The sequence below is a fragment of the Capricornis sumatraensis genome, chromosome 14 (assembly GCF_032405125.1).
Source record: "Capricornis sumatraensis isolate serow.1 chromosome 14, serow.2, whole genome shotgun sequence".
NCBI lineage: Eukaryota > Metazoa > Chordata > Mammalia > Artiodactyla > Bovidae > Capricornis > Capricornis sumatraensis.
The window spans coordinates 23,089,558-23,115,495 of NC_091082.1; the positions used below are offsets into that span (position 1 = coordinate 23,089,558).

Below are 25,938 nucleotides of genomic sequence, written 5' to 3' on the forward strand. Positions count from 1 at the left end.
TGAGAAATGTCTTTTTTCCCCAAGAGTTATTTAGTACATCATATTATTGACTTAGACATAAAACTTGGGATAGGATATTCGAAGCCTTTAATGGGATATTTTATGATAGAAAAGTCAGTGATTAAATTATCTTCCTATAGGGGAAAATAAATTATAAGAAACCTTCTTCAATATATATCATTTTCTATGTTTGTTTCATCTTATAGCTTCCAAACTATTTTTCAATATAGTTATTTAGCCTGCTTCTATTTGGGATAATGATATCTAAACTCCATCACAGTTTAAAAATCTAAAATAAGCTACTAAATTTAAAGAATCAATCTTGGAAAAGATTGCACTCTTGGGATATATTGATTTCTAGCTATGGAATATATTTCTGGACTATTTTTATAAAATATTTCATTATAATATAATCTATGACAAACACTGAAATAAAGTGCATCTGTGTACTGAATACAGAAATACCAAAAAAGGAAAAAAAAAAATGAGTGAATGGAAACAAAAAGACCTTAATATTGTTGAGCTTACTGAGCAGACAGAGGGTGTTCACTAATAACAGGTCAGGATTCTCTATCAATAGAAAAGGACAAAGGATTAAGGGAGATGAAAATCAAAATTAATTAAAAATTGATAAAAAAATGTTTATAGTAGTAATTAAATCTGACCTGAGCCTCACCTCCACAGTTGCAAAGACTTGTCCAAGCAGTCATGTGTAAAGCTCTGAGCCATCCATAGTCACTGGAGAATGTGAACACCTCCTGGTGAAACGGCTCTTTAAAGTCTAAGGAGGTGAGAAGCCGACCACAGCAGGTGCTCTGTGCTCCCTAAAGTGAAAGTGAAGTCACTCAAGTCACTCAGTCATGTCCGACTCTTTGCGACCCGTGGACTGTAGCCCACCAAGCTCCTCCATCCATGGTATTCTCCAGGCAAGAATACTGGAGTGGGTTGCCATTGCCTTCTCCAAAGCACATCCTAAAGAGGAAGAAGAGGAAGAGGTGGGGTTACTGACTCACAGGTAAACACCCACCAGTCTGTCAACTCACACCTCTGCCAGCAGGGTCTGGAATGTACTCAGTGAGGACAGTTTAGGCAAAATAACTTCCCTCCAAAGTACTCTTTTTCTTAGAGATGTTTTTCTTATTGGACCAAAATTCATTCTATAAGCAAATAGACTGTGTATTGAGATTTGTTCATTTACAATTTTAAAGGTTTTTTTTTCTATTCTCAGCAACATAAAAACAGTTCTATTTTGATTTTGAATGCACAGAGTTTTAAAAGCCATCATTAATTTTTTAGCAGGAAGAGTTATATTTATATATATATATTTTTTGCAAGTTTGCCTTTGAAATTTTTTTTTTTTTCTGAAAGTGCTTCTTATGAGAATGTATCAGGGATTACCATATGGCTCAATTTAAAGCATTTTGTCAGATATTTAATTTTATTAGCTATAGAAAGTATTTTCTTCATTGTTGGGGTGAAAAAAATGCATGATTGAAATGCAGACTAATATTAACTTACTAAGGTAATTATGTAAAATAAATACTACCTCAGTGATGATATAGTATATAATTAGCTATATCTGCAAGGTAGTTTATTTAGCTCAAAAATGTTTTGATATATATTTTATGTGTGTGTATATTTGTCAAAGAAAAAACAAGAGGTCAGTAAGCTGGGATATGATACAATATTAGTTTATTTTTTTTTCTTGCATCCCTATAAGTATGGAAATCCAAATATCCTCATTTAATTTCAGAAATGCTCAATTTTCACTTTTCTGTATGTAAATTATATTTTGTAGAAAATATTGAAAGATAGTTTTTAATTCTATGTTATGCATCATCTTCTTTCAAAATAGATTAATAGCTGTCTTTCTCATTTTCACTGTCTCTTCTTAGGAGGCATAAATTCCTTTTATTTTAGTTTATCTATGATATAATTTAAAGAAGTTAATCTACCAAGGTATGTATTAATACATATAATTTATTATTTAGCCAAATAGGAATAATTACTTGAAAATACATGGAACTATTTCTATGTATTTTCAAGTAATTAGAAATGCATAGTCAGTTGCATTTCTAATTAGAATACATATTCTGTTCAAGAAAAAGTATTGAAAGAAAAAAAGAATAATTTTCCTAAGCTTTATATTAAAATTATTAAAGGAATTATTAAATATTAAGGAATTATTAAAATAATGACACTTCCATATTTGTATTTAAGGCTGAATATTTACTTAGACTCATACTACTTAAGACTAGTTATATCAGTTCATCTCTCTGTCAGCTCTCTGTGTCTCTGTCTCTCTCTTATTCTTTCATTTCTGTCTCTGTCATTCACACTTCTCTGGTGAAGAGAATGAAAACTTTGAAATTAAAGTAATATTGTTAATTCACATGTAATGGTTATAAGGCAGTTACCTACTAAAATGTCTTGAGCCCATTTATAAGAATCATAATAAAGATAACAAAGAAGAAAATGAAATTAAATTTGCTATGTCAGTTGATCTTAATAATGGCATTCCTGGCAACTAAGTCAAAAGATAAATGCTGAGTTTTAGAATTTCATAAATACAATTATATTTATTCTTGTTTTTCTGTATAGCACTTTAATAGGACAGATAAATCACTTGTCCATTTATCTGACAAATATGTACTGAGTTACCTATAAAAGCACAAAGATTCAGAACCTTCCTTAAAGGAACACACAGGTCACTGATAAAGACAGACATTTAAATTGGTAATAAATTTTACGTGGTTGAGAGCCTCATTACTTGAGGCTGGTCCACGATCCAAGAGCATCAGCATCACCTTGGAACTTGTTAGAAATGCAGAATCTCAGATTGCATCCCAGATTAATGAATCAGAATCTATATGTTAACAAGATCTCCAAGTGATTTATATGCACATTAAGTCTGAACAGCACTATTAGAGTATCTATATAAATTTCAACTGCACTTAACTGCTCCAGAAATCTCACTTCTGAGAATCAATCTTACCAAAATGATAGCAAGAGTCTGCAACTACACATCACAAAAATGTTCATTATAGCATTGTTTGTAAACTGCTCCATGAAATTTCTATTTCATTCAGGGTGTATTCTGTTCCGTCTCTCCTTGGAACTATATGTTTCCAGTTACTTTTTTATTCATGTTGTTATTCTATAGGAACTATTGTTTCCGGGCAATTTTGTTTAGAAATATTTCTGACAACTTTTGGGGGATAACTCTTAATAAGCATAAGGTCGGTTGCTTTTTTTTAGAGTGTTTTGCAAAACATATTATGTTTTTGTCAAAGCTGTATAAGGCTAGCTATTTTCTTTGCAAAATATCTGGCAGGTGCCAACTGGTATTAAGCCAACATGTCTGTTTTTTACTGTCTTTATATATTTGACTTTGCTCCTTATCAGAATTCTGTTTTTTCTAGATTTTTTTCCCCTTCTATTTGTATCTAAAACCCTGTCTTTTTTCTGCAACACTATGTTAGTGGAAAGATACATGTCTTCAGGGGATATACCTTTTAACACACAAAGCTAGGAAACAATGATCATTAGCAGTGAGAGTAAACACTGAAAAGTGAAGTAAAATTTAAAAAGACAGAGATACTTAAAATATAGTAACACTTGGAGAATTTTTTAAGGAATGAAAAACACAAGGAATAATATGACCTGTTATTACCAAAAATAGGATAACAATTTTGAACTAAAACAATACATCAAAAATAAAACCTACAATTACATTTAAACTGTATTTGCACTGGTTGTTCCTGTTATTCTACTCTTATAGCAGTTTTTGATACATGAAACTCACACAAAAGCAAAATAGACATTCACAGTAAGATTTTCAAGGATAAGAAAGTTGAATGACTGGGAAGATATTTGCCATAAATGCACTTTTTTTTTTTTTTTTTAACCTGGGTGGAATGATATATACTGGAGTCAGTATACTAGTCCATGGTAGTAGCAATGTTAAAATAAAATACAGAAAACATCCAAGAGTTACAGTCATTGCAGTTAAAAAGGAAATAACCTCAGAACTCAGTGCACTGCAACTACACAACATAATACTTGTTGTGTCTTCCCAGTATTATGTCTCTTCAGTATATATGGATCCCGTGCTCTGAGTCTGCTCATTCTGGGAATTAAGTTGAAAAAGGCTCTCATTGGAACATGCTATCTTACTGGCAGACGGCAAAGGCATAAAGAGAAAAAATGAGCATAATAACTTTCTGATGTGTTTCAAAACTTGTACTGAATCAGGGAACATCTGGCTCTTATGAATTCTGCTGACCTTATCATTTTCTATTTTCGATACCAAGTTAAAGGGCAGCACTCACTGTTCTTTACAATGGACCATTAATACATACGTGGGCTTCCCTGGAGGCTCCATTGGAGTAGAGGCGGGTTCGATTCCTGGGTCAGGAAGATCCCCTGGAGAAGGAAATGGCAACCCACTCCAGTATTCTTGCTTGGAGAATCCCATGGACAGATGAATCTGATGGGCTACAGTCCATGAAGTCACGAAGAGTCGGACATAACTTAGTGACTAAACAACGGCAATACATGTGTGCATGTTTGCATCCATGACACAATTAAAATTGCAAATAATAAACTACTGCCTTTTGTTGATTATTTGTAGATTCTGTTACTCATTCTCTTTTCCATTGCTTTTGACTGCATTACCTCCATCCCTAAAAACTATATATGTGAGAATGCAAGTTGAGAAAATCCAAGTGAAAAGGTAATAGAATAAAAGTTCTTTCATTTCTGTTTCTCCAGGACACAAAATCAACTCTTGAAAACCAGGACAGAAAAACACATAATTGTGACGTCCACAATATATGGAATATACCTAATCTTACCCTATGAACTAACACTAGGATATCATTAGAGTCATGATTTTTTTTGTGGTTTTACAGTCCTCTGTTTTGCATTCTCTATGAAAGCAATCTTCAGTATGTGCCTTTAAAGTCCATAAACCTCCACAGCATTTTAGTTGTAAAAGGCACAGCTGCATGATTTCTATGTGAAATAATCACATCTTTTTATATCTACAATCATTAATCCTTTTCACTTTCTAATGGACTCAGAATGTTGAATCACTTGAAAATAACATTTAGTTTTTACAAAATGGGTGGATGTCCTTTGGCACTCATGTCATGCTTATGAGCTACAGCTGGCTTTAAAAATGTGAATGAAAATTACTTTTGAAAACAAAATTGTGGTTGATTGAATAATATATCACTTTTCAAATCTGAATATTTTTACATAGAATTGTGATGTACTTATGTATCAGTTCTTTCAGTTCAATCACTCAGTCGTGTCTGACTCTTTGCGACCCCATGGACGGCAGCACACAAGACCTCCCTGTCCACCAACTCCCGGAGTTTACTCAAACTCATGTCCATTGAATCGGTGGAGCCATCCAATGATCTCATCTATCATCCCCTTCTCCTCCCACCTTCAATCTTTCCTAGCATCAGGGTCTTTCCAAATGAGTCAGTTCTTTGCATCAAGTGGCCAAAGTATTGGAGTTTCAGCTTCAATATCAGCCCTTCCAATAAACATTCAGGACTGAGTTCCTTTAGGATGGACTGGTTGGATCTCCTTGCAGTCCAAGGGAATCTCAAAAGTCTTCTCCAACATCACAGTTCAAAAGTATCAGTTCTTCAGTGCTCAGCTTTCTTTATAATCCAACGCTCATATCCACACATGACTACTGGAAAATCCATAGCCTTGACTAGATGGACCTTTGTTGGCAAAATAATGCCTCTGCTTTTCAGTATGCTGTCTAATGTGGTCATAACTTTTCTTCCAGCGAGTAAGCATCTTTTAAGTTCATGGCTGCAGTCACCATCTGCAGTGATTTTGGAGCCTGCCAAAATAGTCTGTCACTGTTTCCATTGTTTCCCCATCTATTTGCCATAAAGTGATGAGACTGGATGTCATGATCTTAGTTTTCTGAGTGATGAGCTTTAAGCCTAATTTTTCACTCTCTTCTTTCACTTTCATCAAGAGGCTCTTTAGTTCTGCTTCACTTTCTGCCATAAGGGTGATGTCATCTGCATATCTGAAGTTATTGATATTTCTCCCAGCAGTCTTGATTCCAGATTGTGCTTCCTCAAGCCCAGCATTTCTCATGATGTACACTCTGCATATAAGTTAAATAAGCAAGGTGACATATACAGCCTTGCTGCTGCTGCTGCTAAGTCACTTCAGTTGTGTCCAACTCTGTGTGACCCCATAGACGGTAGGTAGCCTACTAGGCTCCCCTGTCCCTGGGATTCTCCAGGCAAGAACACTGGAGTGGGTTGCCATTTCCTTCTCCAGTGCATGAAAGTGAAAGGGAAGTCACTCAGCTGTGTCCGACTCTTCCGACGCCATGGACTGCAGCCTACCAGGCTCCTCCACCCATGGGATTTTCCAGGCAAGAGTACTGGAGTGGGGTGCCATTGCCTTCTCCGTTATACAGCCTTGATGTACTCCTTTTCCTATTTGGAGCCAGTTGTTCCATGTCCAGTTCTAACTGTTGCTTCCTGACCTACACACAGATTTCTCAAGTGGCAGGTCAGGTGGTCTGGTATTCCCATCTCTTGAAGAATTTCCCACAGTTTATTGTGGTCTACACAGTCAAACACTTTGGTGTAGTCAGTAAAGCAGACATCGATGGTTTTTTGTAACTGTTTTGCTTTTGTGATGATCCAGCAGATGTTGGCAATATGATCTCTGGTTTTTCTGCCTTTGCTTAAAGCAGCTTGAACAGCTGAAAGTTCACAGTTCTCATACTGCTGAAGCCTGACTTGGAGAATTTTGAGCATCCCTTTGCTAGCATGTGAGAGGAGTACTATTGTGTGGTAGTCTGAACATTCTTTGGCATTGCCTTTCTTAGGGACTGGAAAGAAAACTGACCTTTTCCAGTCCTGTGGCCACTGCTGAGTTTTCCACATTTGCTGGTATATTGAGTGCAGCACTTTCACAGCATCATCTTTTAGGATTTGAAGTACCTCAACTGGAATTCCATCACCTCCACTAGCTTTGTTTATAGTGATGCTTCCTAAGGCCCACTTGACTTCACATTCTAAGATGTTTGCCTCTAGGTGAGTGATCACACCATCGTGATTATCTGGGTTGTGAAGATCTTTCTTGTACAGTTCTTCTGTGTATTCTTGCCACCTCTTCTTAATATCTTCTCCTTTTGTTAGGTCCATAACCATTTCTGTCCTTTATGGAGCCCATCTTTGCTTGATTGTATTATATTATATTTTCCTCAATTTTTCTTAGAATATTTATTTTTCTTTCATTTATCTTATTATACAACAATTATATAATAAAATATCTATCCATAGGAAATTCAAAAGTTTCTATCAATTTTTAATTTTAGTATATTATAATCAGTAAGAGTACATCATGAGAAATGCTGGGCTGGATGAAGAACAAGCTGGAATCAAGATTACCGGGAGAAATAGCAATAACCTCAGATATGCAGACGGCAGAAAGTGAAGAACTAAAGATCCTCTTGATGAAAGTGAAAGAGGAGAGTGAAAAAGTTGGCTTAAAGCTCAACATTCAGAAAACTAAGATCATGGCATCTGATCCCATCACTTCACAGCAAATAGATGGAGAAACAGTGGAAACAATGGCTGACTTCATTTTTCTGGGCTCCAAAATCACTGCAGATGTTGACTGCAGCCATGAAATTAAAAGACGCTTACTCCTTGGAAGGAAAGTTATGGCTAACCTAGACATTAAAAAGCAGAGACTTTACTTTGTCAACAAAGATCAGTCTAGTCAAGGCTATGGTTTTTCCAGTGGTCATGTATGGACGTGAGAGTTGGACTATAAAGAAAGCTGAGCACCGAAGAATTGATGCTTTTGAACTGTGGTGTTGGAGAAGACTCTTGAGAGTCCCTTGGACTGCAAGGAGATCCAACCAGTCCATCCTAAAAGAGATTAGTCCTGGGTGTTCATTGGAAGGACTGATGTTGAAGCTGAAACTCCAATACTTTGGCCACCTGATGCAAAGAGCTGACTCATTTGAAAAGACCCTGATGGTGAAAAGATTGAGGGCAGGAGGAGACAGGCGACAGAGGATGAGATGGTTGGGTGGCATCATCCACTAGATGGACATGGGTAGACTCCTGGAGTTGGTGATGGACAGGGAGGCCTGGCATGCTGCTGTTCATGGGGTCACAAAGAGTTGGACATGACTGAGCGACTGAACTGAAGTGAACTGACCTGAATCAGTAAGTGTATTAAAGAAACAGTTATCTGGACATTTGATAAAGAACAGTAAGGCAGACTTCATGCATGGGGCCTCCTACAGTAGAATTGTATAGCAGGGGAGATTGTGCTTAATTATGAGCAGAGCCAGGAAAATGGTGCATTTAGTCTATGAGCAGAGTAGAAGGATTGGTAGATAGAATATTACAGAGAAGGCAGAGTAATTCTTTTTAAAGCGACCTAACAAGAATCTTGCTGAAGGCAGACCAAGGTTACCAAATGTCACCAGGGAGATGGTGGTGGGTGAGGAATTTGGTAGGCTATTAAAGATGATCAGATGTTCAGGCTAGGGGATTCTTGCTAAAGTGACTTGACAGAATTCTTCCTAAAGTTGGACTCGCACATGCCTATAGAAAGAGTCTAGTCAAAGCAAGCTCATAGGAGCTTGTCTTGGGTCATCAAGGAGAAAAACTTTCTCAACTGATTTCTTTTTTCAAACTTTTGAAATTTGCTAAGGATTTTTTAATGGAATATATGGCCAATATGTTCTGTGGACTGTTGAGAAGAAATTTTCATTTCCTCTTTATTATTATAAGGTTTCATATTTCACTAGATGATCTATCTTATTAAGTAGGTTGTGTAGATCTCTATCATTACATTTTTACCCCCACTGAATATATCTAGGTCTAGGAAACAGGTTCTGAAGTCTCATAACATTGTCAGCATATGGATATTTTAACCTATATCTTCTGTGTTCTACTTTATGAAAAGTGTTTCAGTTAAAGCAGATTTGCAAGTTTTAGTCTTTAGCACTATTCAGTCTACTTAGTTTTCTGATGTAATAATTTTGGCCTGAAGAGATAATTTTTCTTTCTTTTTTATTTACTTTTGTCAAGATATCTTTGTCATTTGGTTTTTAGCTGTATTTAAGAAGAGACACTGTTTGCTGTCTTAGCCTGTTCAGGCTGCTATAGCAAAATGCCAATGACTGGGCAACTTGTAAACAGCAGAGATGTCTTGCTCAAAGTTCTGGAAGCTAGAAGTCAGGGATCAGAATGCCAAGATGGTCGAGTGAGGGCTGTCTTCCAGTCACAGATTTTTCCTTGTATATTTTCATTGCAGAAGGGACCAAGAATCTCTTAGGAGACTCATTCACAAAGCATGACTTCAATTCCTGAGGGCTCTGCTCTCATAAGCCAGGCATGTCCCACAGACCCCACCTCCTAATGCCATGATCTTAGAAGGACAGATGTCAGCATATGAATTTTGTGAGACACAAAATTCAGATCATAGCACTTGCATGTGCCATTGGGCTGCCTTGTGACTTCTTAGATCATAAGAAGATAATAGCACTGATCTTTCTGTCTCCATGTGCAAGACGTTTGCTTAGGTACATGTGTGAGTTGGTCTCAGATTCAGTGAGACCAAATTTCCAAACCAGTTCATCCTTCCCTTCAGGGGTAAATGATTGCTGTGTTTTTTTTTTTTTTTCTTATAGTATGTGTGTGTGTGCACACACACACGCACATGCACACACTCAGTTGTGTTTCACTCTTTGTGATCCTCCAAAATGTAGCCCACCAGGCCACTCTGTCCATGGAATTTTCCAGGCAAGAATGTAGGAGTGAGTTGTCATTTCCTTCTCCAGGGGATCTTCCAGACCCAGGGATCAACCCACATCTCTTGCATCTCCTGCTTTGGCATGCTGAGGTCCAAATACAAGCTGAGAATTCAACTTTCGGAAATAACATTGTTGACACATTATTTCTGAGAGCAACTCACCTTATCTCTTGCAGAGAAGTAGAAACTGTCACTTCGAATTAGATGGTCACTAGACTGTGTCATTTTAAAATTGGCATTATTTTTTAATTTTGAGAAGACAAGCAAACTCTTCTGCTAGAAACCTTATTTGGTGTTTTAGGAAACTGGCTTGCCAATTTGTCAATGGGCATAATGCCACCTGAACAGATGGGTTTCTGAAAGAATGAGAACAAGCTTCAGGTCTGACAATTATATGCTAGATAATCCAGGAATCTGGAAGTCTGAGTGTGGCAAGTTCTTAATGTTAGTCTTACATGGCATTGACACTTTTTTATCAACAGTCAACGTTGAAAATTGCAGCTTAACTGTAATTTGCTTAACTTCAAATTTCACCTTAAAGGGTCCATTGACAAGTACCTAAAACTCCCATGGATGGATGTTAGTGATTTCTACAAAGCTATCAACATGCAATAATATAATATTTAATGTCATGTATTTGTTGTTGTTTAGTCACTCAGTCGTGTCTGACTTTTTGTGACCCCATGGACTGCAACACACTAGAAACCTCTGAACTTCAGTTCAGTTCAGTTCAGTTCAGTGACTCAGTCGTCTCCAACTCACTGTGACCCCATGAACTGCATTACACCAGGCCTCCCTGTTCATCACCAACTCCTAGAATTTACTCAAATTCATGTCCTTGGAGTCAATGAGGCCATCCAACCATCTCATCCCCTTCTCCGCCTTCAATCTTTCCCAGCATCAAGGTCTTTTCAAATGAGTCAGTTCTTCACATCAGGTGGCCAAGGTATTGGAGTTTCACCTTCAGCATCAGTCAGTCCAATGAATATTCAGGACTGATTTCCTTTAGGATGGAGTGGTTGGATCTCCTTGCAGTCCAAGGGAAGCTCAAGAGTCTTCTCCAACACCATAGTTCAAAAGCATTAATTCTTTGGCGCTCAGCTTTCTTTATAGCCCAACTCTCACATCCACACATGACTACTGGAAAAAATACAGCTTTGACTAGACGGACCTTTGTCGGCAAAGTAATGTCTCTGCTTTTTAACATGCTGTCTAGGTTGGTCATAACTTTTCCTCCAAGAAGCAGGTGTCCTTTAATTTCATAGCTGCAGTCACCATCTGCAATGATTTTGGAGCCCCCCAAAATAAAGTCTCTCACTGTTTCCATTGTCTCCCCATTTATTTGCCATGAAGTGATGGGACCAGATGCCATGATCTTAGTTTTCTGAATATTGAGTTTTAAGCCAACTTTTTCACTCTCCAAGCCAACTTTTTCACTCTCCTCTTGCCCTTTCGCTTTCTGCCATAAGAGTGATTTCATCTGCATACCTGAGGTTATTTATATTTCTCCCAGCAATCTTGATTCCAGCTTGTGCTTCAACCAGCCCAGTGTTTCTCATGATAACTCCGAGCTTAATACAGATCTTTATATAATTATATAGGCATATATATGTTTTCTATGCATTTTACAGATGCAGTTGAAAACAGCTAATGTTTTGAAGTGGTCTTCCAAGGTGGCTCAGTGGTAAAGAATCTGCTTGCCAATCAGGAAATGCAGGTTTGATCCTTGGGTCTGAAAGATCCCTTGGAGAAGGAAATGGTTCCAGTATTCTAGCCTAAGAAATCAAGAGTCAGACATGACTTAGCAACTAAACAACAATATTTTTTAATATACTTGATCAAGCTTTCATTTGCTATAATGATCTATAGTAACTATTGTTTGTTTTACATATTTTCTTATCTTAATTTGCTTAATTTGGGGGTCACATTAGTGTTAGATAAGCTAAACCATACGAAAGAGTCAATAAAATCTAGAGAAAAAAATTCCACAAAAGCTTGCTATTTAATGCTTACTAAATATGTATTCACAACCATCATCAGTCATCCCGGGTACTTTTCTAGGTTTGTGTGAAGTATTGTGAACAAAAATGTAAACAAAACTCCCCGCCCATTTGTTATTTGTCACTCTTTTTTCCATAATGGTTATAATCTAGGCTTCCTCAGTAGCAGGTAATTTAAACACTGATTTTAAGTGGAAAATGGAATAATGTAAAATATTATTCATGCAGGAGAGGAGTCACTCACAATTTTTGTGGACAAGCGGAAGCTGAGCAAACGATCTGAAGGAAGTGACCCCAGCACCAACAGCTCCTCGGTTACTCTGGAGACTCTACATCAACTGGCTGCTTCCTATTTCATCGACAGGGACAGCACCCTTCGGAGACTTCACCACATTCAAATTGCATCCACTGCCATAAAGGTATGAATATGTTAATCCTATGATTATATCATACCATGAGGCTTCCCTGGTGGTTTAGTGGTAAAGAATTGCCTGCAGTGCTGGAGACTGGGTTTCAATCCCTGGGTCAGGAATATCCTCTGGAGAAGGGAATGGCAGCCAACTCCAGTATTCTTGTCTTGAGAATTCCATGGACAGAGGAGCCTGGTGTTCTATAGTCCATGGGGTTGCAAAAATAGGATATGACCTAGTGATTAAATCATCATATCATACCATTGTGTTTTCTGTCTCTAAAATCCATTTCTATGTATGTTCATGGCTCACTGATGTAAACCATGGTGTCTTGAAGAATAATGTGTTATTTCCTTTTGTTTTGAGTTTTGCAATACATTTAAGATGAAATTATATATATATATTTTTTCATGTAATTTTGTTAACTAGATAACTGGATTAAGGTTTTTCAAGTCAGAGCATTAATTGAAATGCACATGAATTGAGTTTGTCCTTGACTACTTAGACTCACACACAAAGCATACATGGATGAAACTTTTTTTAATAATACTGATTTCTTTTGTAAAACTTCATAATTTGATTGTGTGCATTTAAAACATTATCCTGAGTAGTAGATGACTGGGCTCAAAATGAGTCAGTGACACAAAAATCATTAAGAAGTCAAGGAGTAATTCCCTCTTTGTTTTTAAAGATACAGTTAAGGAGTACAAGTAGTTGTTTCTAAGTTTCTAGAAGTCAATATGCACCATAATCTGGAACTAGTGGACAAATCCATGTGTTTGCTAAAATCTTTAGCCTTTGACTCAATAAATTTGACTTTATGAAAGCTGAGAGAATGGAGAAACAGGATACCTTTAATTTTCAGAAGAAAGAGAAAGAGAGAAAGACAGAGAGAGAGGCAGTAGTTTCCAGAACAATAGATGTTTTTGACATATGTCGCTGGCAGTTTGGATAAGCATGTTATTGTGTTTGGGTTTGGCCAGGGGCCATTGTAAAATTAACAGACCATAGAGTTGGAACAATGTCATGGTATGATTCTGGACAAAGTAGTAAGAAGAAAATAAAACATAAAGAGCATTTCTGAGTGTTTTAAATGTAACATGTCATCATTAATGTAAAAATCAGTCATCAAATATATTATTTTATTGCTTTGTGAGATTAAAATTAGTATTTATATTTTTTCAGTTACTTGAAAAATTAGTACATTGATACGTTGAGAATGCTAGACAAGTTAGCCCAAGGTACATCTTTTGTCCAAGATTCTCCTAGAGAAAATAAAAGGTTACATGAAAATATCTTTAGCTTAAGAGTTGCACAAATAATAACTGTCGATTTCCAATATTGATTGTAAATGAGGTTAAGAAAAAGGCTTCTGTAGAGATAAATTGTACAATTATAGTCTACCTCTGACCATAAGATTTAGGTTATATTGAGTAATCAAGTACATAAATAATACTTATGCCATATAGATACAAATGTGGCCAGCATGAATGCAAATGTTGTATTAATTTTAAAATATTGTAAGGTAGAGTAGTATTGTAGGCATTTAGCTTAAGGTTACTGAGAAGAAATAGGCTTTTTCAGAAATCAATTTCAGTGATACAAACAGTGACTTAAAGTATATTTTCTAATAGAAGACATCATTGTTGCAAGTGTGTTTATTATATGGCTATTGATTTTTCACTCAGTACACCAAGTAGAATTATACAATAGAGTTTTTGTATCCATAGTAAGTATTCATTCACAGTTCATATCAAAACTTAATGGATATTTGTACATACTCTTTTATCCCAGAATAGAAATCTGTATCACAAAAGGCACATGTTTCAATGGCTAGGCTATTGTATGCAGGCAGTGTTCTTAGACACTGATGCTACAGCTGATGTTGATAAGGCTTCATGGATGGTATAAATGAGCCAGCCTCAAAGTAGAAGTGACTTTTATAAGTAAGTAAACTCACAGTAGCTCTAGGGAACACAGAGGAGTAACCTGGAGTGTGAGAGAGTGAACAGTTTTGCCTTGAAAGGACTCCAGAAAATGCTCTTTATCCAGGAGTCTTGAAAAGGAGTTCTAATGCACACAATGGAAATAGTTTCTAAAATATTATATTTATTTATTTTTGGCTGTTCTGGGTCTTGATTGCCGTCTGGGCTTTTTTCTAGTTGCACTGAGCAGGGGCTACTCCCTAGTTGCGGTTCGAGGGCTTCTGATTGTGGTGGCTTCTCCTTGCAGAGCATGGGCTCTAGGGAATGAATGCAGGCTTCAGTAGTTTCAACTCCCAGGCCTTAGAGCACAGGCTTAGTAGTCGTGGTGCATGGACTTAGTTGCTCTGTAACATGTGGTATCTCACAGACCAGGGATCAAACCTATGTCTCCTGCATTGGCAGGCAGATTCTGTATCACAGAAACTAAGGAAGTCTCCATAGTGGAAATATTTTCAAGTGTATGTAGCAGGGCTGGAAACAGGGAAAAAAAGTGGAACTTTAGATCAGGGAGGGGAAACAGAGAACAATATAGGAATGATACAGAGATGGATGGATTGTAAAGCAAAGTTCACGTATCTTATGTGTAACTAAGAAAAAAAAAAAAAAAAAAAAGGAATGAGGTATGTGTACTGGGAGCAACAAGGTTCAGAAAATAATCTGAAAGTACCCAAGGCCTGCAAGGGTGAGGTAGTGAGTGAAGTGAAGTCACTCAGTTCTTTCCAACTCTTTGCAACCCCATGGACTATAGCCCACCCAGCTTCTCTGTCCATGGGATTCTCCAGGCAAGAGTACTGGAGAGGGTTGCCATTTCCTTCTCCAGGGGATCTTCCCAACCCAGGGATTGAACCCAGGTCTCCCACACTGCAGGCAGACTCTTTAACCTCTGAGCCACCAGGGAAGCCCAAGGAGCTGGGAAAGAAGGGAGGGTGATCAGACATTTCAGGATTAAATTTAAACATGGATGGAGTTCCCACCTGAGGCAGTAAAGTAACTAGAGATTATCTGACCCAGTGTCAGCTGCAGTCTGGGCTACTGCGAAAGCTCTGGGAAAGATTCTTGAGCAGGTCTACAGTGTCCTTGAATTTCATGCACACTTTTATTATGCTGTGTAATTTCCTGGGGAGAATATCTTTTATTTTCCTTAGTTATCAAATATATAGATAAAAGATAAAAGACATCCCTCCTCAAGTATAAGATTATAATTGTTTAGATGTAATTGAACAGGGTGAAAGGGACTGAATGGCTAGGGTGGTGGGTGTGTAAGCAAAATCCAAGGGTATTCAACTTCTGAAATCCTTTTACTTGAATAAACAACTGACTGCAAAGTGCTTTTGTAGTATATTTGAAATCAAAAGCTGAACACTTCTACCAACTCTCTAAAGGTTCTGTGTTGCTTTTATATTTTAAAGATTCACACTAGGGATACCAAGATCTACAATTTCTTTGATTAGATAAAAAACCTTGGGTTTTAAGTGTCATGTAGTGGGCACGTAATTTCTTGAACAAATGTTGTATGAAGATATCTCATGATTCGTAGAATCTAGGAGACAAGAGTATTGTTAAAAAATAAAGTCAAATGAGATCATTATCAGATAACAGCAAAAATATTGTTAAATCTGCATTATCATGCCTGCTTTTATCATGCTAATTCTTTAAAAACACAGGAGTTGGATAAATAGCATTAACTATGAGCCAGTTTCTAGAAAAGGAAATTGAACAAATGGTTGCTTTTATCTCTTATAATCATGAATGTAAATGTAGACTGAAGTTCATTAACACATCTATAAACAAAAAAGGAATGGCTCAAATGTGCATATAGCTTAATTAACTGCTATACTATTCCAGTAATGGCATTTATGTCAAATATTATTTCTCAATATAATTATTAGTGCAAAAAATATCAAGTATAATGTCTAGGATTCTCCATTATTTTCAGAACATTCAATTAAATTGACTCAAGTTACCTAAAAAAAATCACACTAACATATTCTTTAGATTTATTTCAAAATAGTTGAATGAACTTTAATATATGATTGACAAAGATGGGAAAAATCAAAATATATATATTGTGGAAATTTTAATATATTGCCTGATATGCTATATGCATTTTCCAAAATTTCCTTAATACTCTGTTTTAAATAAAAAATTTGAATCTGTTAAAACTCTAAAAGTTATCATTATTTTTCTAAAAGAAAAAATACAATAATATATTCTTAGCATTTTTCTAACATAGAAAATTTATTGGAAATATATTTAAAATTATGGTATTTAGATTTTTTTCCAACAAATTTAGTAAAAGGCACAAACAGTATGATAAAATCAACTTACAGGTCCATATTCCAGCTAAAAAGTCCATCTTCAAATGACGTTTTGGTCTTGCATAGTTAACTAAGGGTGTTGAAAGTGATATTGAGAAGAAGTTCCGTGACTTTAGAGCTTCATTTATATTTCTGAATTTATAAAGATACATTAATATAAACTTCAAGAGCTATTCATAAAGTTAGGATATACATTAGAACATTAGAATATACAATGGAGCAAAGACAGTCTCTTTGACAAGTGGTGATGGGAAAGTTGGACCACAACACATGTGTCAGTAAACTAAAATAAACTTTGGGAGTTGGTGATGGACAGGGAGGCCTGGCGTGCTGCAGTCCGTGGGGTCACAAATATTGGACACAACTGAGCAACTGAACTGAACTGACTGAAAATAAACTCAGAAAGGCTTAAAGACTTAAATATAAGACAGGACATCATAAAACTCCTGGAAGAGAACATAGGCAACACATTCTCTGACATAAACCATATCAATGTTTTCTTAGGTCAATCTCCTAAGGCAATAGGAAAAAAACAACAACAGCAACAAAAATGGGACCTAATCAATATCGTAAGCTTTTGAACAGCAAAGAAAACCGTAAAAATAAGGAAAAGACAACCAATGCACTGGAAGAAAATATTTGCAAATTATGTGGCTGATGAGGGCTTACTTTCCAAAATACCCAAGCAGGTCATACAGGTCAACAAGGTAAAACAAGAACCCAGTCAAAATATGGGCAGCAGACCTAAACAGACTTAATTTTCTCCAAAGAAGACATACAGATGATCAACAAGCATATAATAAGATACTCAACATTGCTAATTTTCAAGAAATGTAAATAAAACCTACCATAAAATATTACCTCACCTGAGTCAGAATGGCCATCACTAAAATGTCTATAGATATAGTAAAGGCTGGAGTTCAGTTCAGTCACTCAGTCGTGCCCGACTCTGTGATTCCAATGTGAGTGTTCTTTATAATTCAAATGCTAATCATGCTAAGTTGTCATTGCTTGTTCATTTGCTCAGTCATGTCCAGCTCTTTGCAACCCCATGGACTGCAGCATGCGAGGCTTCCCTGTCCATCACCAACTCCCAAGCTTGCTCAAGTTCATGTCCATTGAGTTGGTGATGCCATCCAACCATCTCATCCTCTGTCGTCCCCTTCTCCTCCCACCTTCAGTCTTTCCCAGCATCAGGGTCTTTTCTAATAGGCCAGCTCTTTCTACCAGGTAGCCAAAGTATTGGACTTTCAGCTTCAGTATCAGTCCTTCCAAAGAATATTCATGGTTATCTCCTTTAGGATTGTCTGGTTAAACCTCCTTGCAGTCCAAGGGACTCTCTAGAGTCTTCTCCAACAACACAGTTCAAAAGCATCAATTCTTTGGTGCTCAGCCCTCTTTATTGTCCAACTCTCACATCCATACATGACTACTGGAAAAACCATAGCTTTGACTAGATGGACCTTCGTCAGCAAAGTAATGTCTCTTTTTTTTAATATGCTGTCTATGTCGGAGAGGGTGTGGAGAAAAGGGAACCCTCTTACAATGTTAGTGAAAATATAAATTGGTATAGCCCCTATGGTAACAATATAGAAGTTCCTTGAAACACTAAAAATAGAGTTACCATATGATCCAGCAATCTTATTTCTGGGCATTTATCTGGAGAAACTCTAATTTGAAGATACAAGTACCCCAATAGTTCAGTTCAGGCTATTTACAATAGCCAAGACATATTCAGTTGAGTTAAGTTCAGTCACTCAGTCCTGTCCCATTCTTTGTGACCCCACGGACTGCAACATGCCAGGCTTCCCTGTCCTTCACTATCTCCCGGAGTTTGCTCAAAAACTCAGATCCATTGAGTTGGTGATGCCATCCAACCATCTCATCCTCTGCCATCGCCTTTTCCTCCTGCCTTCAATCTTTCCCAGCATCAGGGTCTTTTCTAAGGAGTTAGTTCTTCACATCAGGTGGCCAAAGTATTGGAGCTTCAGCTTTAGCATCAGTCCTCCCAATGAGTATTCAGGGTTAATTTCTTTTAGGATTGACTGGTTTGATCTTGCCACCCAAGGGACTCTCAAGAGTCTTCTACATCACCACAGTTCAAAGGCATCAATTCTTAAAGACTCAGCCTTTTTCATTGTTCAGGTTTCACATCCATACTTGCCTACTGGAAAAACCATAGCTTTGACTATACGGACCTTTGTGGGCAAAGTCATGTTTCTGCATTGTAATATGCTATCTAGATTGACCATAGCTTTCTTCCAAGGGGCAAGCGTGTTTTTATTTCATGGCTGCAGTCACCATCTGCGGTACTTTTGGAGATTAGGAAAACAAAGTCTCTCACTGTTTCCACTGTTTCCCCATCTATTTGCCGTGAAGTGATGGATTGGACACAACTGAGCAACAAAGCACAACACAGCCCAGCACTAGGTTTGTCATAGCCTTACTTCTAAAAACCAAGAATCTTCTAATTTCATGGCTGCAGTCATCCTGCATAGTGATTTTTTGTTCCCATAAGCCAGAAAGGAAATGCTAATAATTCATGGAGTACTGCACGAAATGCTTAGAAATGTCATGCCTCACTGGTGGGGCATACCAAAGGGTACTGCTGCTGCTGCTGCTGCTAAGTCACTTCAGTTGTGTCCGACTCTCTGCGACCCCATAGATGGCAACCTACCAGGCTCCCCCATCCCTGGGATTCTCCAGGCAAGAATACTGGAGTGGGTTGCCATTTCCTTCTCCAATGCATGAAAGTGAAAAGGGAAAGTGAAGTCGCTCAGTCGTGTCCAACTCTTTGCGACCCCATGGACTGCAGCCCACCAGGCTCCTCTGTCCATGGGATTTTCCAGGCAAGAGTACTGGAGTGGATTGCCATTGCCTTCTCCAGGGGATCTTCTTGACCCAGAGATCGAGCCTGGGTCTTCCACACTGTAGCCAGATGTTTTACCATCTGAGCCACCAGGAAAGAACCAAGTCATAGGTTCTATCTAAATTTAGTGGAAGAAGATTACCGAAGATTGTGCATACCATAAGGAAAGGCTTGGGAGTGGACCTTAGAATCTATTACCAAGACTAAATGAAAAATATTTGAAGGGTTAATGACCAATTTCCAAATTAATTAAGATATTTTAAACCCACAGATCCTAGCAACTCAAAAGACGCCAAACAAAAGAAAGGTCAAGAAAATTACACCTAGCTAAGCATTTCATTTGGACTCCAAAATTACTGTAGGTGGTGACTGCAGCTATGAAATTAAAAGATGCTTACTCCTTGGAAGGAAAGTTGTGACCAACCTAGACAGCATATTAAAAAGCAGAGACATTACTTTGCCAAGAAAGATCCGTCTAGTCAAGGCTATGGTTTTTCCAGTGGTCGTATATGGATATGAGAGTTGGACTATAAAGAAAGCTGAGCACCGAAGAATTGATGCTTTTGAACTGTGATGTTGGAGAAGACTCTTAGAGTCCCTTGGACTGAAAGGAGATCCAACCAGTCCATCCTAAAAGAGATCAGTCCTGAGTGTTCATTGGAAGGACTGATGTTGAAGCTGAAACTCCAATACTTTGGCCACCTGATGTGAAGAAGCTGACCCGTTTGAAAAGATCCTGACACTGGGAAAGATCAAAGGCAGGAGGATAAGGTGATGACAGAGGATGAGATGGTTGGATGCCATCATCAACTCAATGGACATGAGTTTGGATAAACGGTGGGAGTTGGTGGTGATGGACAGGGAGGCCTGGTGTGCTGTGGTACACGGGGTTGCAAAAAGTCAGACACAACTGAGCGACTGAACTGAACTGAACTGAGGCATTTCATAATCAACTTGTCTGGTGGCTCAGATGGTAAGACATCTGCCTGCAATGCAGGAGACCTGAGTTCGATCCCTGGCTTGGGAAGATCCCCTGGAGAAAGGAATGGCTACCCATTCCAGTATTCTGGCCTGGATAATTCCATGGACAGAAGAGCCTAGCAGGCTGCAGCTGATGGGGTCACAAAGAGTTGGACATAACTGAGTGACTTTTACTTTCACTTTTCATTTCATAATCAAATTGCTCGAATTTGTGACCCCATGGACTGTAGTCCACCAGACTCCTCTGTCAGGCAAGAATACTAAAGGGGATTGCCATTTCCTTCTCCAGGGGATCTTCCTGATTCAGGGATCAAACCTGGATCTCCTGCATTGTTGGCAGATTCTTTACCATCTGAGCTGTAGGGAAGTCCATAAATAAAGAATATCTTACTTTCCGTTAGTTATCAGAGGATTCCCAACCAGAATAAATGGACATTTTGCTAAGATATAAGGTTGACCAAGACTGTAAATGCTTAGATATAAATTCATGAGGTACAGGGAGTCAGGGGAAAGAAAGGACACATTAGGTGCAGAAGAATAGAGCTAAGGGTGATAGCAGATTTCTTGAAACAATGCAAGTAAGAAAATAGTGGAGATGAGAACTTTAAAATACTAAAAAATTCTGTCAATATAAAGCTTATTTTCTAATAAAAAAATTTCAATAATGGAAAATATATTTGCAAATGTATAAAATTTGCAAGATGCTCAGTGGCAAATCTGAATGAAAGAAATGATGTAAGAAAATTTTCAGGCAAGAAGGTAGATAATGTCAGTCATTAAATACATAAATGTGAACTTACATAAATGAATGAAGAAAAGTGAAAAGTGAAAATGGTGCCAATACTGGTAATTATCTTTTATTATTATTGTTGTTTTGTCTTTTTAAGAGAGAAGCATTTCTTTAAACAACACCACAATCAATGTATTATGAGGTTTATAGCATATATATAAGTAAGTAGTAGGCCCACAATAGCATAAACATTAGATGAAGTGTACTGGACATAGTTGACCTTTGAACAACATGGGTTTGAACTACAAGTGTCTACTTACAAGGAGATCTTCTTTTCAATAGTAAATACTGCAGTACTACATGACCCATGGTTAGTGGAATCCATGGGTACAGAATTAACAGTATAGAGGAACCATAGAGACAGATGGCCAATTATGAGTTATACTCATTTTCTACCGTATGGAGGTTGGTATCCCTAACCTCCTCTTGTTCAAGGGTCAAGTGTATAAAATTTAAAGTTCTTATATTGTCAGTGAAAATCTATAATATAATTTAAACGTAGTTTGATAAGTATGTATACTATGAACCTTAAAACAACCACTAAAATAACAAAACATTATAGTTAACAGGACAGAAGAGTAATATAATAGAATTATTTTAAAACTAATTCAAAGGAAGTTAAAAATAAGAAAAAGGGAAGAAAGAACAGAATGGGAAATAGAGAATAGATATTTAGTAAATAGACTTAAACCTAATAATATCAACATTCTATTAAAATGCACATCAGTGTCACACTGAATTTTTTAAGAAAGTAAAATTTGACTATACATTGTCTATGGGAGAATCATTTGAAATTTGAAAGTAAGTTAAAAGTAAAAGGATGAGAGTAGATATGTGATTTTAACACTGGAGTGGCTATCTTAATATGAGAAAAGTATGTTCCAGAGAAGAATCTTACCAGTTGTTCAGTCGCTCAGTTGTGTCCAACTCTTTGTGACCGTAGACTATAGTACACCAGGCTTCCATGTCCTTCAGCATCTCACAGAGTTTGCTCAATCTCATGTCCATTGAGTCAGTGATGCCATCCAACCATCTTGTCCTCTGTTTTCCCCTTCTCCTCCTGCCTTCACTCTTTTCCAGCATTAGGGTCTTTTCCAAAAAGTCAGCTCTTTGCATCAGGTGGCCAAATTATTGGAGCTTCAGCTTCAGCATCAGTCCTTCCAATGAATACTCAGAGTTAATTTCTTTTAGGATTGACTGGTTTGATCTCCTTGCAGTCTAAGGGACTCTCAAGAGTCTTCTCCAATACCAGAGTTTGAAAGCATCAGTTCTTCAGGGCTCAGCCTTCTTTATGGTCCAACTCTCACATCTGTACATGACTACTGGAAAAATCATAGGGAAAGGCTACCCACTCCAGTATTTGGGCCTGGAGAATTCCATGGACTCTTTAGGCTTGGGCTTCCCTGGTGGCTCAGATGGTAAAGTGTCTGCCTGCAATGTGGGAGACCCGGGTTTGATCCCTGGGTCAGGAAGATCCCCTGGCAAAGGAAATGGCAACCCACTCCAGTATTCTTGCCTGGAGAATCCCATGGATGGAGGAGACTGGTAGGCTACAGTCCTCGGGGTCGCAGAGTCGGACACAACTGAGAAATTTTCACTTTCAAGTTCAAGGCATACAATGGGAAAAAGAGCTAGGAAAGATTCCTGTTGAAGCCTTTCAGGCTTTCACCAAGTACCAGGCACTGACCTTCCAAGTGTGGATGGAGAAGCCTGCAAGGAGGAAGGTGAACTCCCAGTGTGCCGAAAGTTAGGACAAGACTGTAAAGCAAAGAATTCTGCAGGATCCCAAGAGATCAGCAGCCAAGCCTTCAAGCTCGAAGAGATTCCTCTTGATTCAGAAGTTGGCAGCTGGGTTGTGAAGAGTGTGTTAATTTCCTGAATCTCACTCTTGGCCAGATCCTAAGTCCTTCAGAAAGGAAAGTGCTGATGCTGTCTTCCAACTCTTTTAAGCCAAAAGTCACTAAATCAAGTCAAATTTTGAAGAAAGCTCTGGTCAACCTCAATTCCAGATTAGACTATTCAGTCACACTTAATAGAAACCTAATACAGGAAGAAGTATGCTTATTTTCAGAGGAAATATTATTTACATACAGTCTTCATTTTGCTGTTTCTTTTTTTTATACATGATGTTTGACAATAGCAATAATATATGAAAAAGCAAGAGAATGTGGACTCAAAGGGCACGACAGGCAGTAGTCGAGGAAAGCAGACTAAGAAATGAATAATTATTTTATTGTCAAACATTTCCCAGTGTATGCCTTGAACTTGGTGAAAGCCAAAAATGTATCAGAGGGTTTCTCCCAAAGCCTTGTACTTGAGGAAAGCACAGTTGCATCCCTCAGCTATGCTGTTTTGCACCTAACTTTTCATGTGCTAAATTCATATGGTCAGTGACAGCTAATGGCAGTAATTGACTGGGAGGATGTATACTCATTTTGGAACTTCCTGGTATTTTAATTCATCATACTGGCACTGACAAAGATACTAAACATTCAGTTCTAGTTTCCCTTTATTTTATCAATGGCAGATTTATCCTCTTCCCTCTCTGCCAGAGATTAGAGCAGCCTAGTTTTCTTTTCTCTCAGAAAAAGCTAATTATTTTCTGGATTTAGATATATTTACAGCATCCACTGTACTGTTATAGTTAAAAAGAAAAACTCTGAGTTTGGCTTTCATTGTTAGGGTGAGAATGATGGTTTCTTATGTTTTTCTGCATCCTAACTAGAGTTGGAAGTCCTTACTTTTAGCCTCTGCTATTTCATTTCTATTTCTCTGTATCCCTTGATATCCCACTCCAGTACTCTTGCCTGAAAAATCCCATGGACGGAGGAGCCTGGTAGGCTGTAGTCCATGGGGTCACGAAGAGTCAGACACGACTGAGCGACTTCCCTTTCACTTTTAACTTTTCATGCATTGGAGAAGGAAATGGCAACCCACTCCAGTATTCTTCCCTGTAGAATCCCAGGGACAGAGGAGCCTAGTGGGTTGCTGTCTATGGGGTCACACAGAGTCGGACACGACTGAAGCGGCTTAGCAGCAGCAGCAGCAGTTATCCCTTGATAACTATATGAATTTGCTCAAAACACTATATTGGATCACATAATTTTTTCCTCATATGAAGTCACAGAAACTTCCTGGAAATTATTAAGACAATCTAGGTTTGTATTTTATACTCCATAACATTTCTAGCCTTATTCCTTTCGAAGTGCATGAGCTCTAACATCATACTGCTTTCCCTCTTCCACCCTTAAAGACTTTAGAACCAATTAAGATGTACTCATAGAAATCATCAAGACCAAATTTAAAGTATAAGCTCTATTGCTAGGCATTTTGGAAAACTACAGACACAACAGGCTTCTGAACAGTTCACTCCCAATTAAATACCTAGCACTCTCCCTCGGGGCAGAGCCACTCTTTTAACCTTAACCTACGAAAACAGGAATATAACTCCTCTGATGGATCTGTCCAAGTGGTATTTCAGAAGGAGCAGAGTAGAGAATGCATAATCCCATCCTTCAATATTGCTAATCAGGTATTCTTTTATCTTTGATGGAAGCTATTGAATGTGAGAGGGAGTTGGGTTAAGAGAGGGCTTGAGAGGTATCTTAGTAAAATTCTTGCCAGTGAAACATTAGACAAAATAAAATGCACTTTCTCTTCTAGTACTATCCAGGGCATCTTTCTTAGTTTGAATATAGCCAGTTTCTCAGGATGTTTAAAGTAACATTGTATTTATTGGGACCACTGTGCTTCTTCTTGGTTCCTGCCTAAGTCACACCTGACTGTTTTGAGACCCCATCAGGAAGTCTGTTTTATTGCCTGGGATATTACCTCCTCCATGAAAAACAATTAGATGACACTCTTTAAAACATAATACATGTTGATCACAATCACCCTGCCTTTATCCAGGAAACCAAGGCTGATTTGATTTTTGTTTTGTTTCAACATAGTTGCTGATATTAGATCACTAAATTTATGCAAATCTTTGTTATTTAAATTTATTTAGAGATAGGCACAAGTCAATCGCATTGTGTCAGGGATCATATCTATCTTTCAGAACACTAAGTTGGATTGTTAGAAACAATGATCTGGAACAAAGGCTCTCAAGAGGAATACTTTAAATCAATAAATCTTGAACTCCATTTCTTCCCACATATAAATTAAACTTGCAGTTCCCAGAGGACTATAAAAGAGCAAATGTCAAGCGGTATCCCCATAAAAGGGCCCTTCTGTTTCACTAAACCCATGATGACTGCCTATCAGGATTGCTTGAATTAGTTACTCTGGCAGGTGTCAGCAGAAAAACTAAAGATAGGTCTGAAAAACCAACTGGACAATGCAAATATTTGAGCTTCCTATGTCTGTGTGTGTTTATACATATATGTAATATTGTATTAAGTAAAATTAGACTCTTTCAAAATTCTTACTCTATTATGACCACGTCTCAAAATTTGATACCATTCAAATTGCCAGTAGTATAAACATAAGAGGATTTAAGTCATAGATTAGGGAAAGAAATCAATTTTCAGAAAATTACTAGATAATTTTAGAAATAATCTCCTACAAGATGGTGTTTTCTAAATCCACTGATGTTTATACGGTTTCCTATGAAACAGTTTTGGTAAAAGCCAGTTAAAAAGCAGATATGCCTGGTTTGTGAGTCCGCCACAGAGGAAAGAACTTTGATACATTCATCACCTTTATTGTTGTGGTTCTTAGATCCCACTCAGAGAGGTGTTCTTCTCAGGGGG

At 37.6% G+C, this 25,938-nt stretch overlaps 1 protein-coding gene across 2 annotated transcripts in view; it reads left to right on the plus strand.

The window, feature by feature from the left end:
• Positions 1-25,938, plus strand: part of BRINP3 (BMP/retinoic acid inducible neural specific 3) — a 449,727-nt gene that overhangs the window by 215,376 nt on the left and 208,413 nt on the right. For both annotated transcript variants that reach the window (XM_068986582.1, XM_068986583.1), the window contains one exon: positions 12,063-12,253. In XM_068986582.1, coding sequence (XP_068842683.1) covers positions 12,063-12,253 — 191 coding nt within the window. The remainder of the gene's footprint in view (positions 1-12,062; positions 12,254-25,938) is intronic.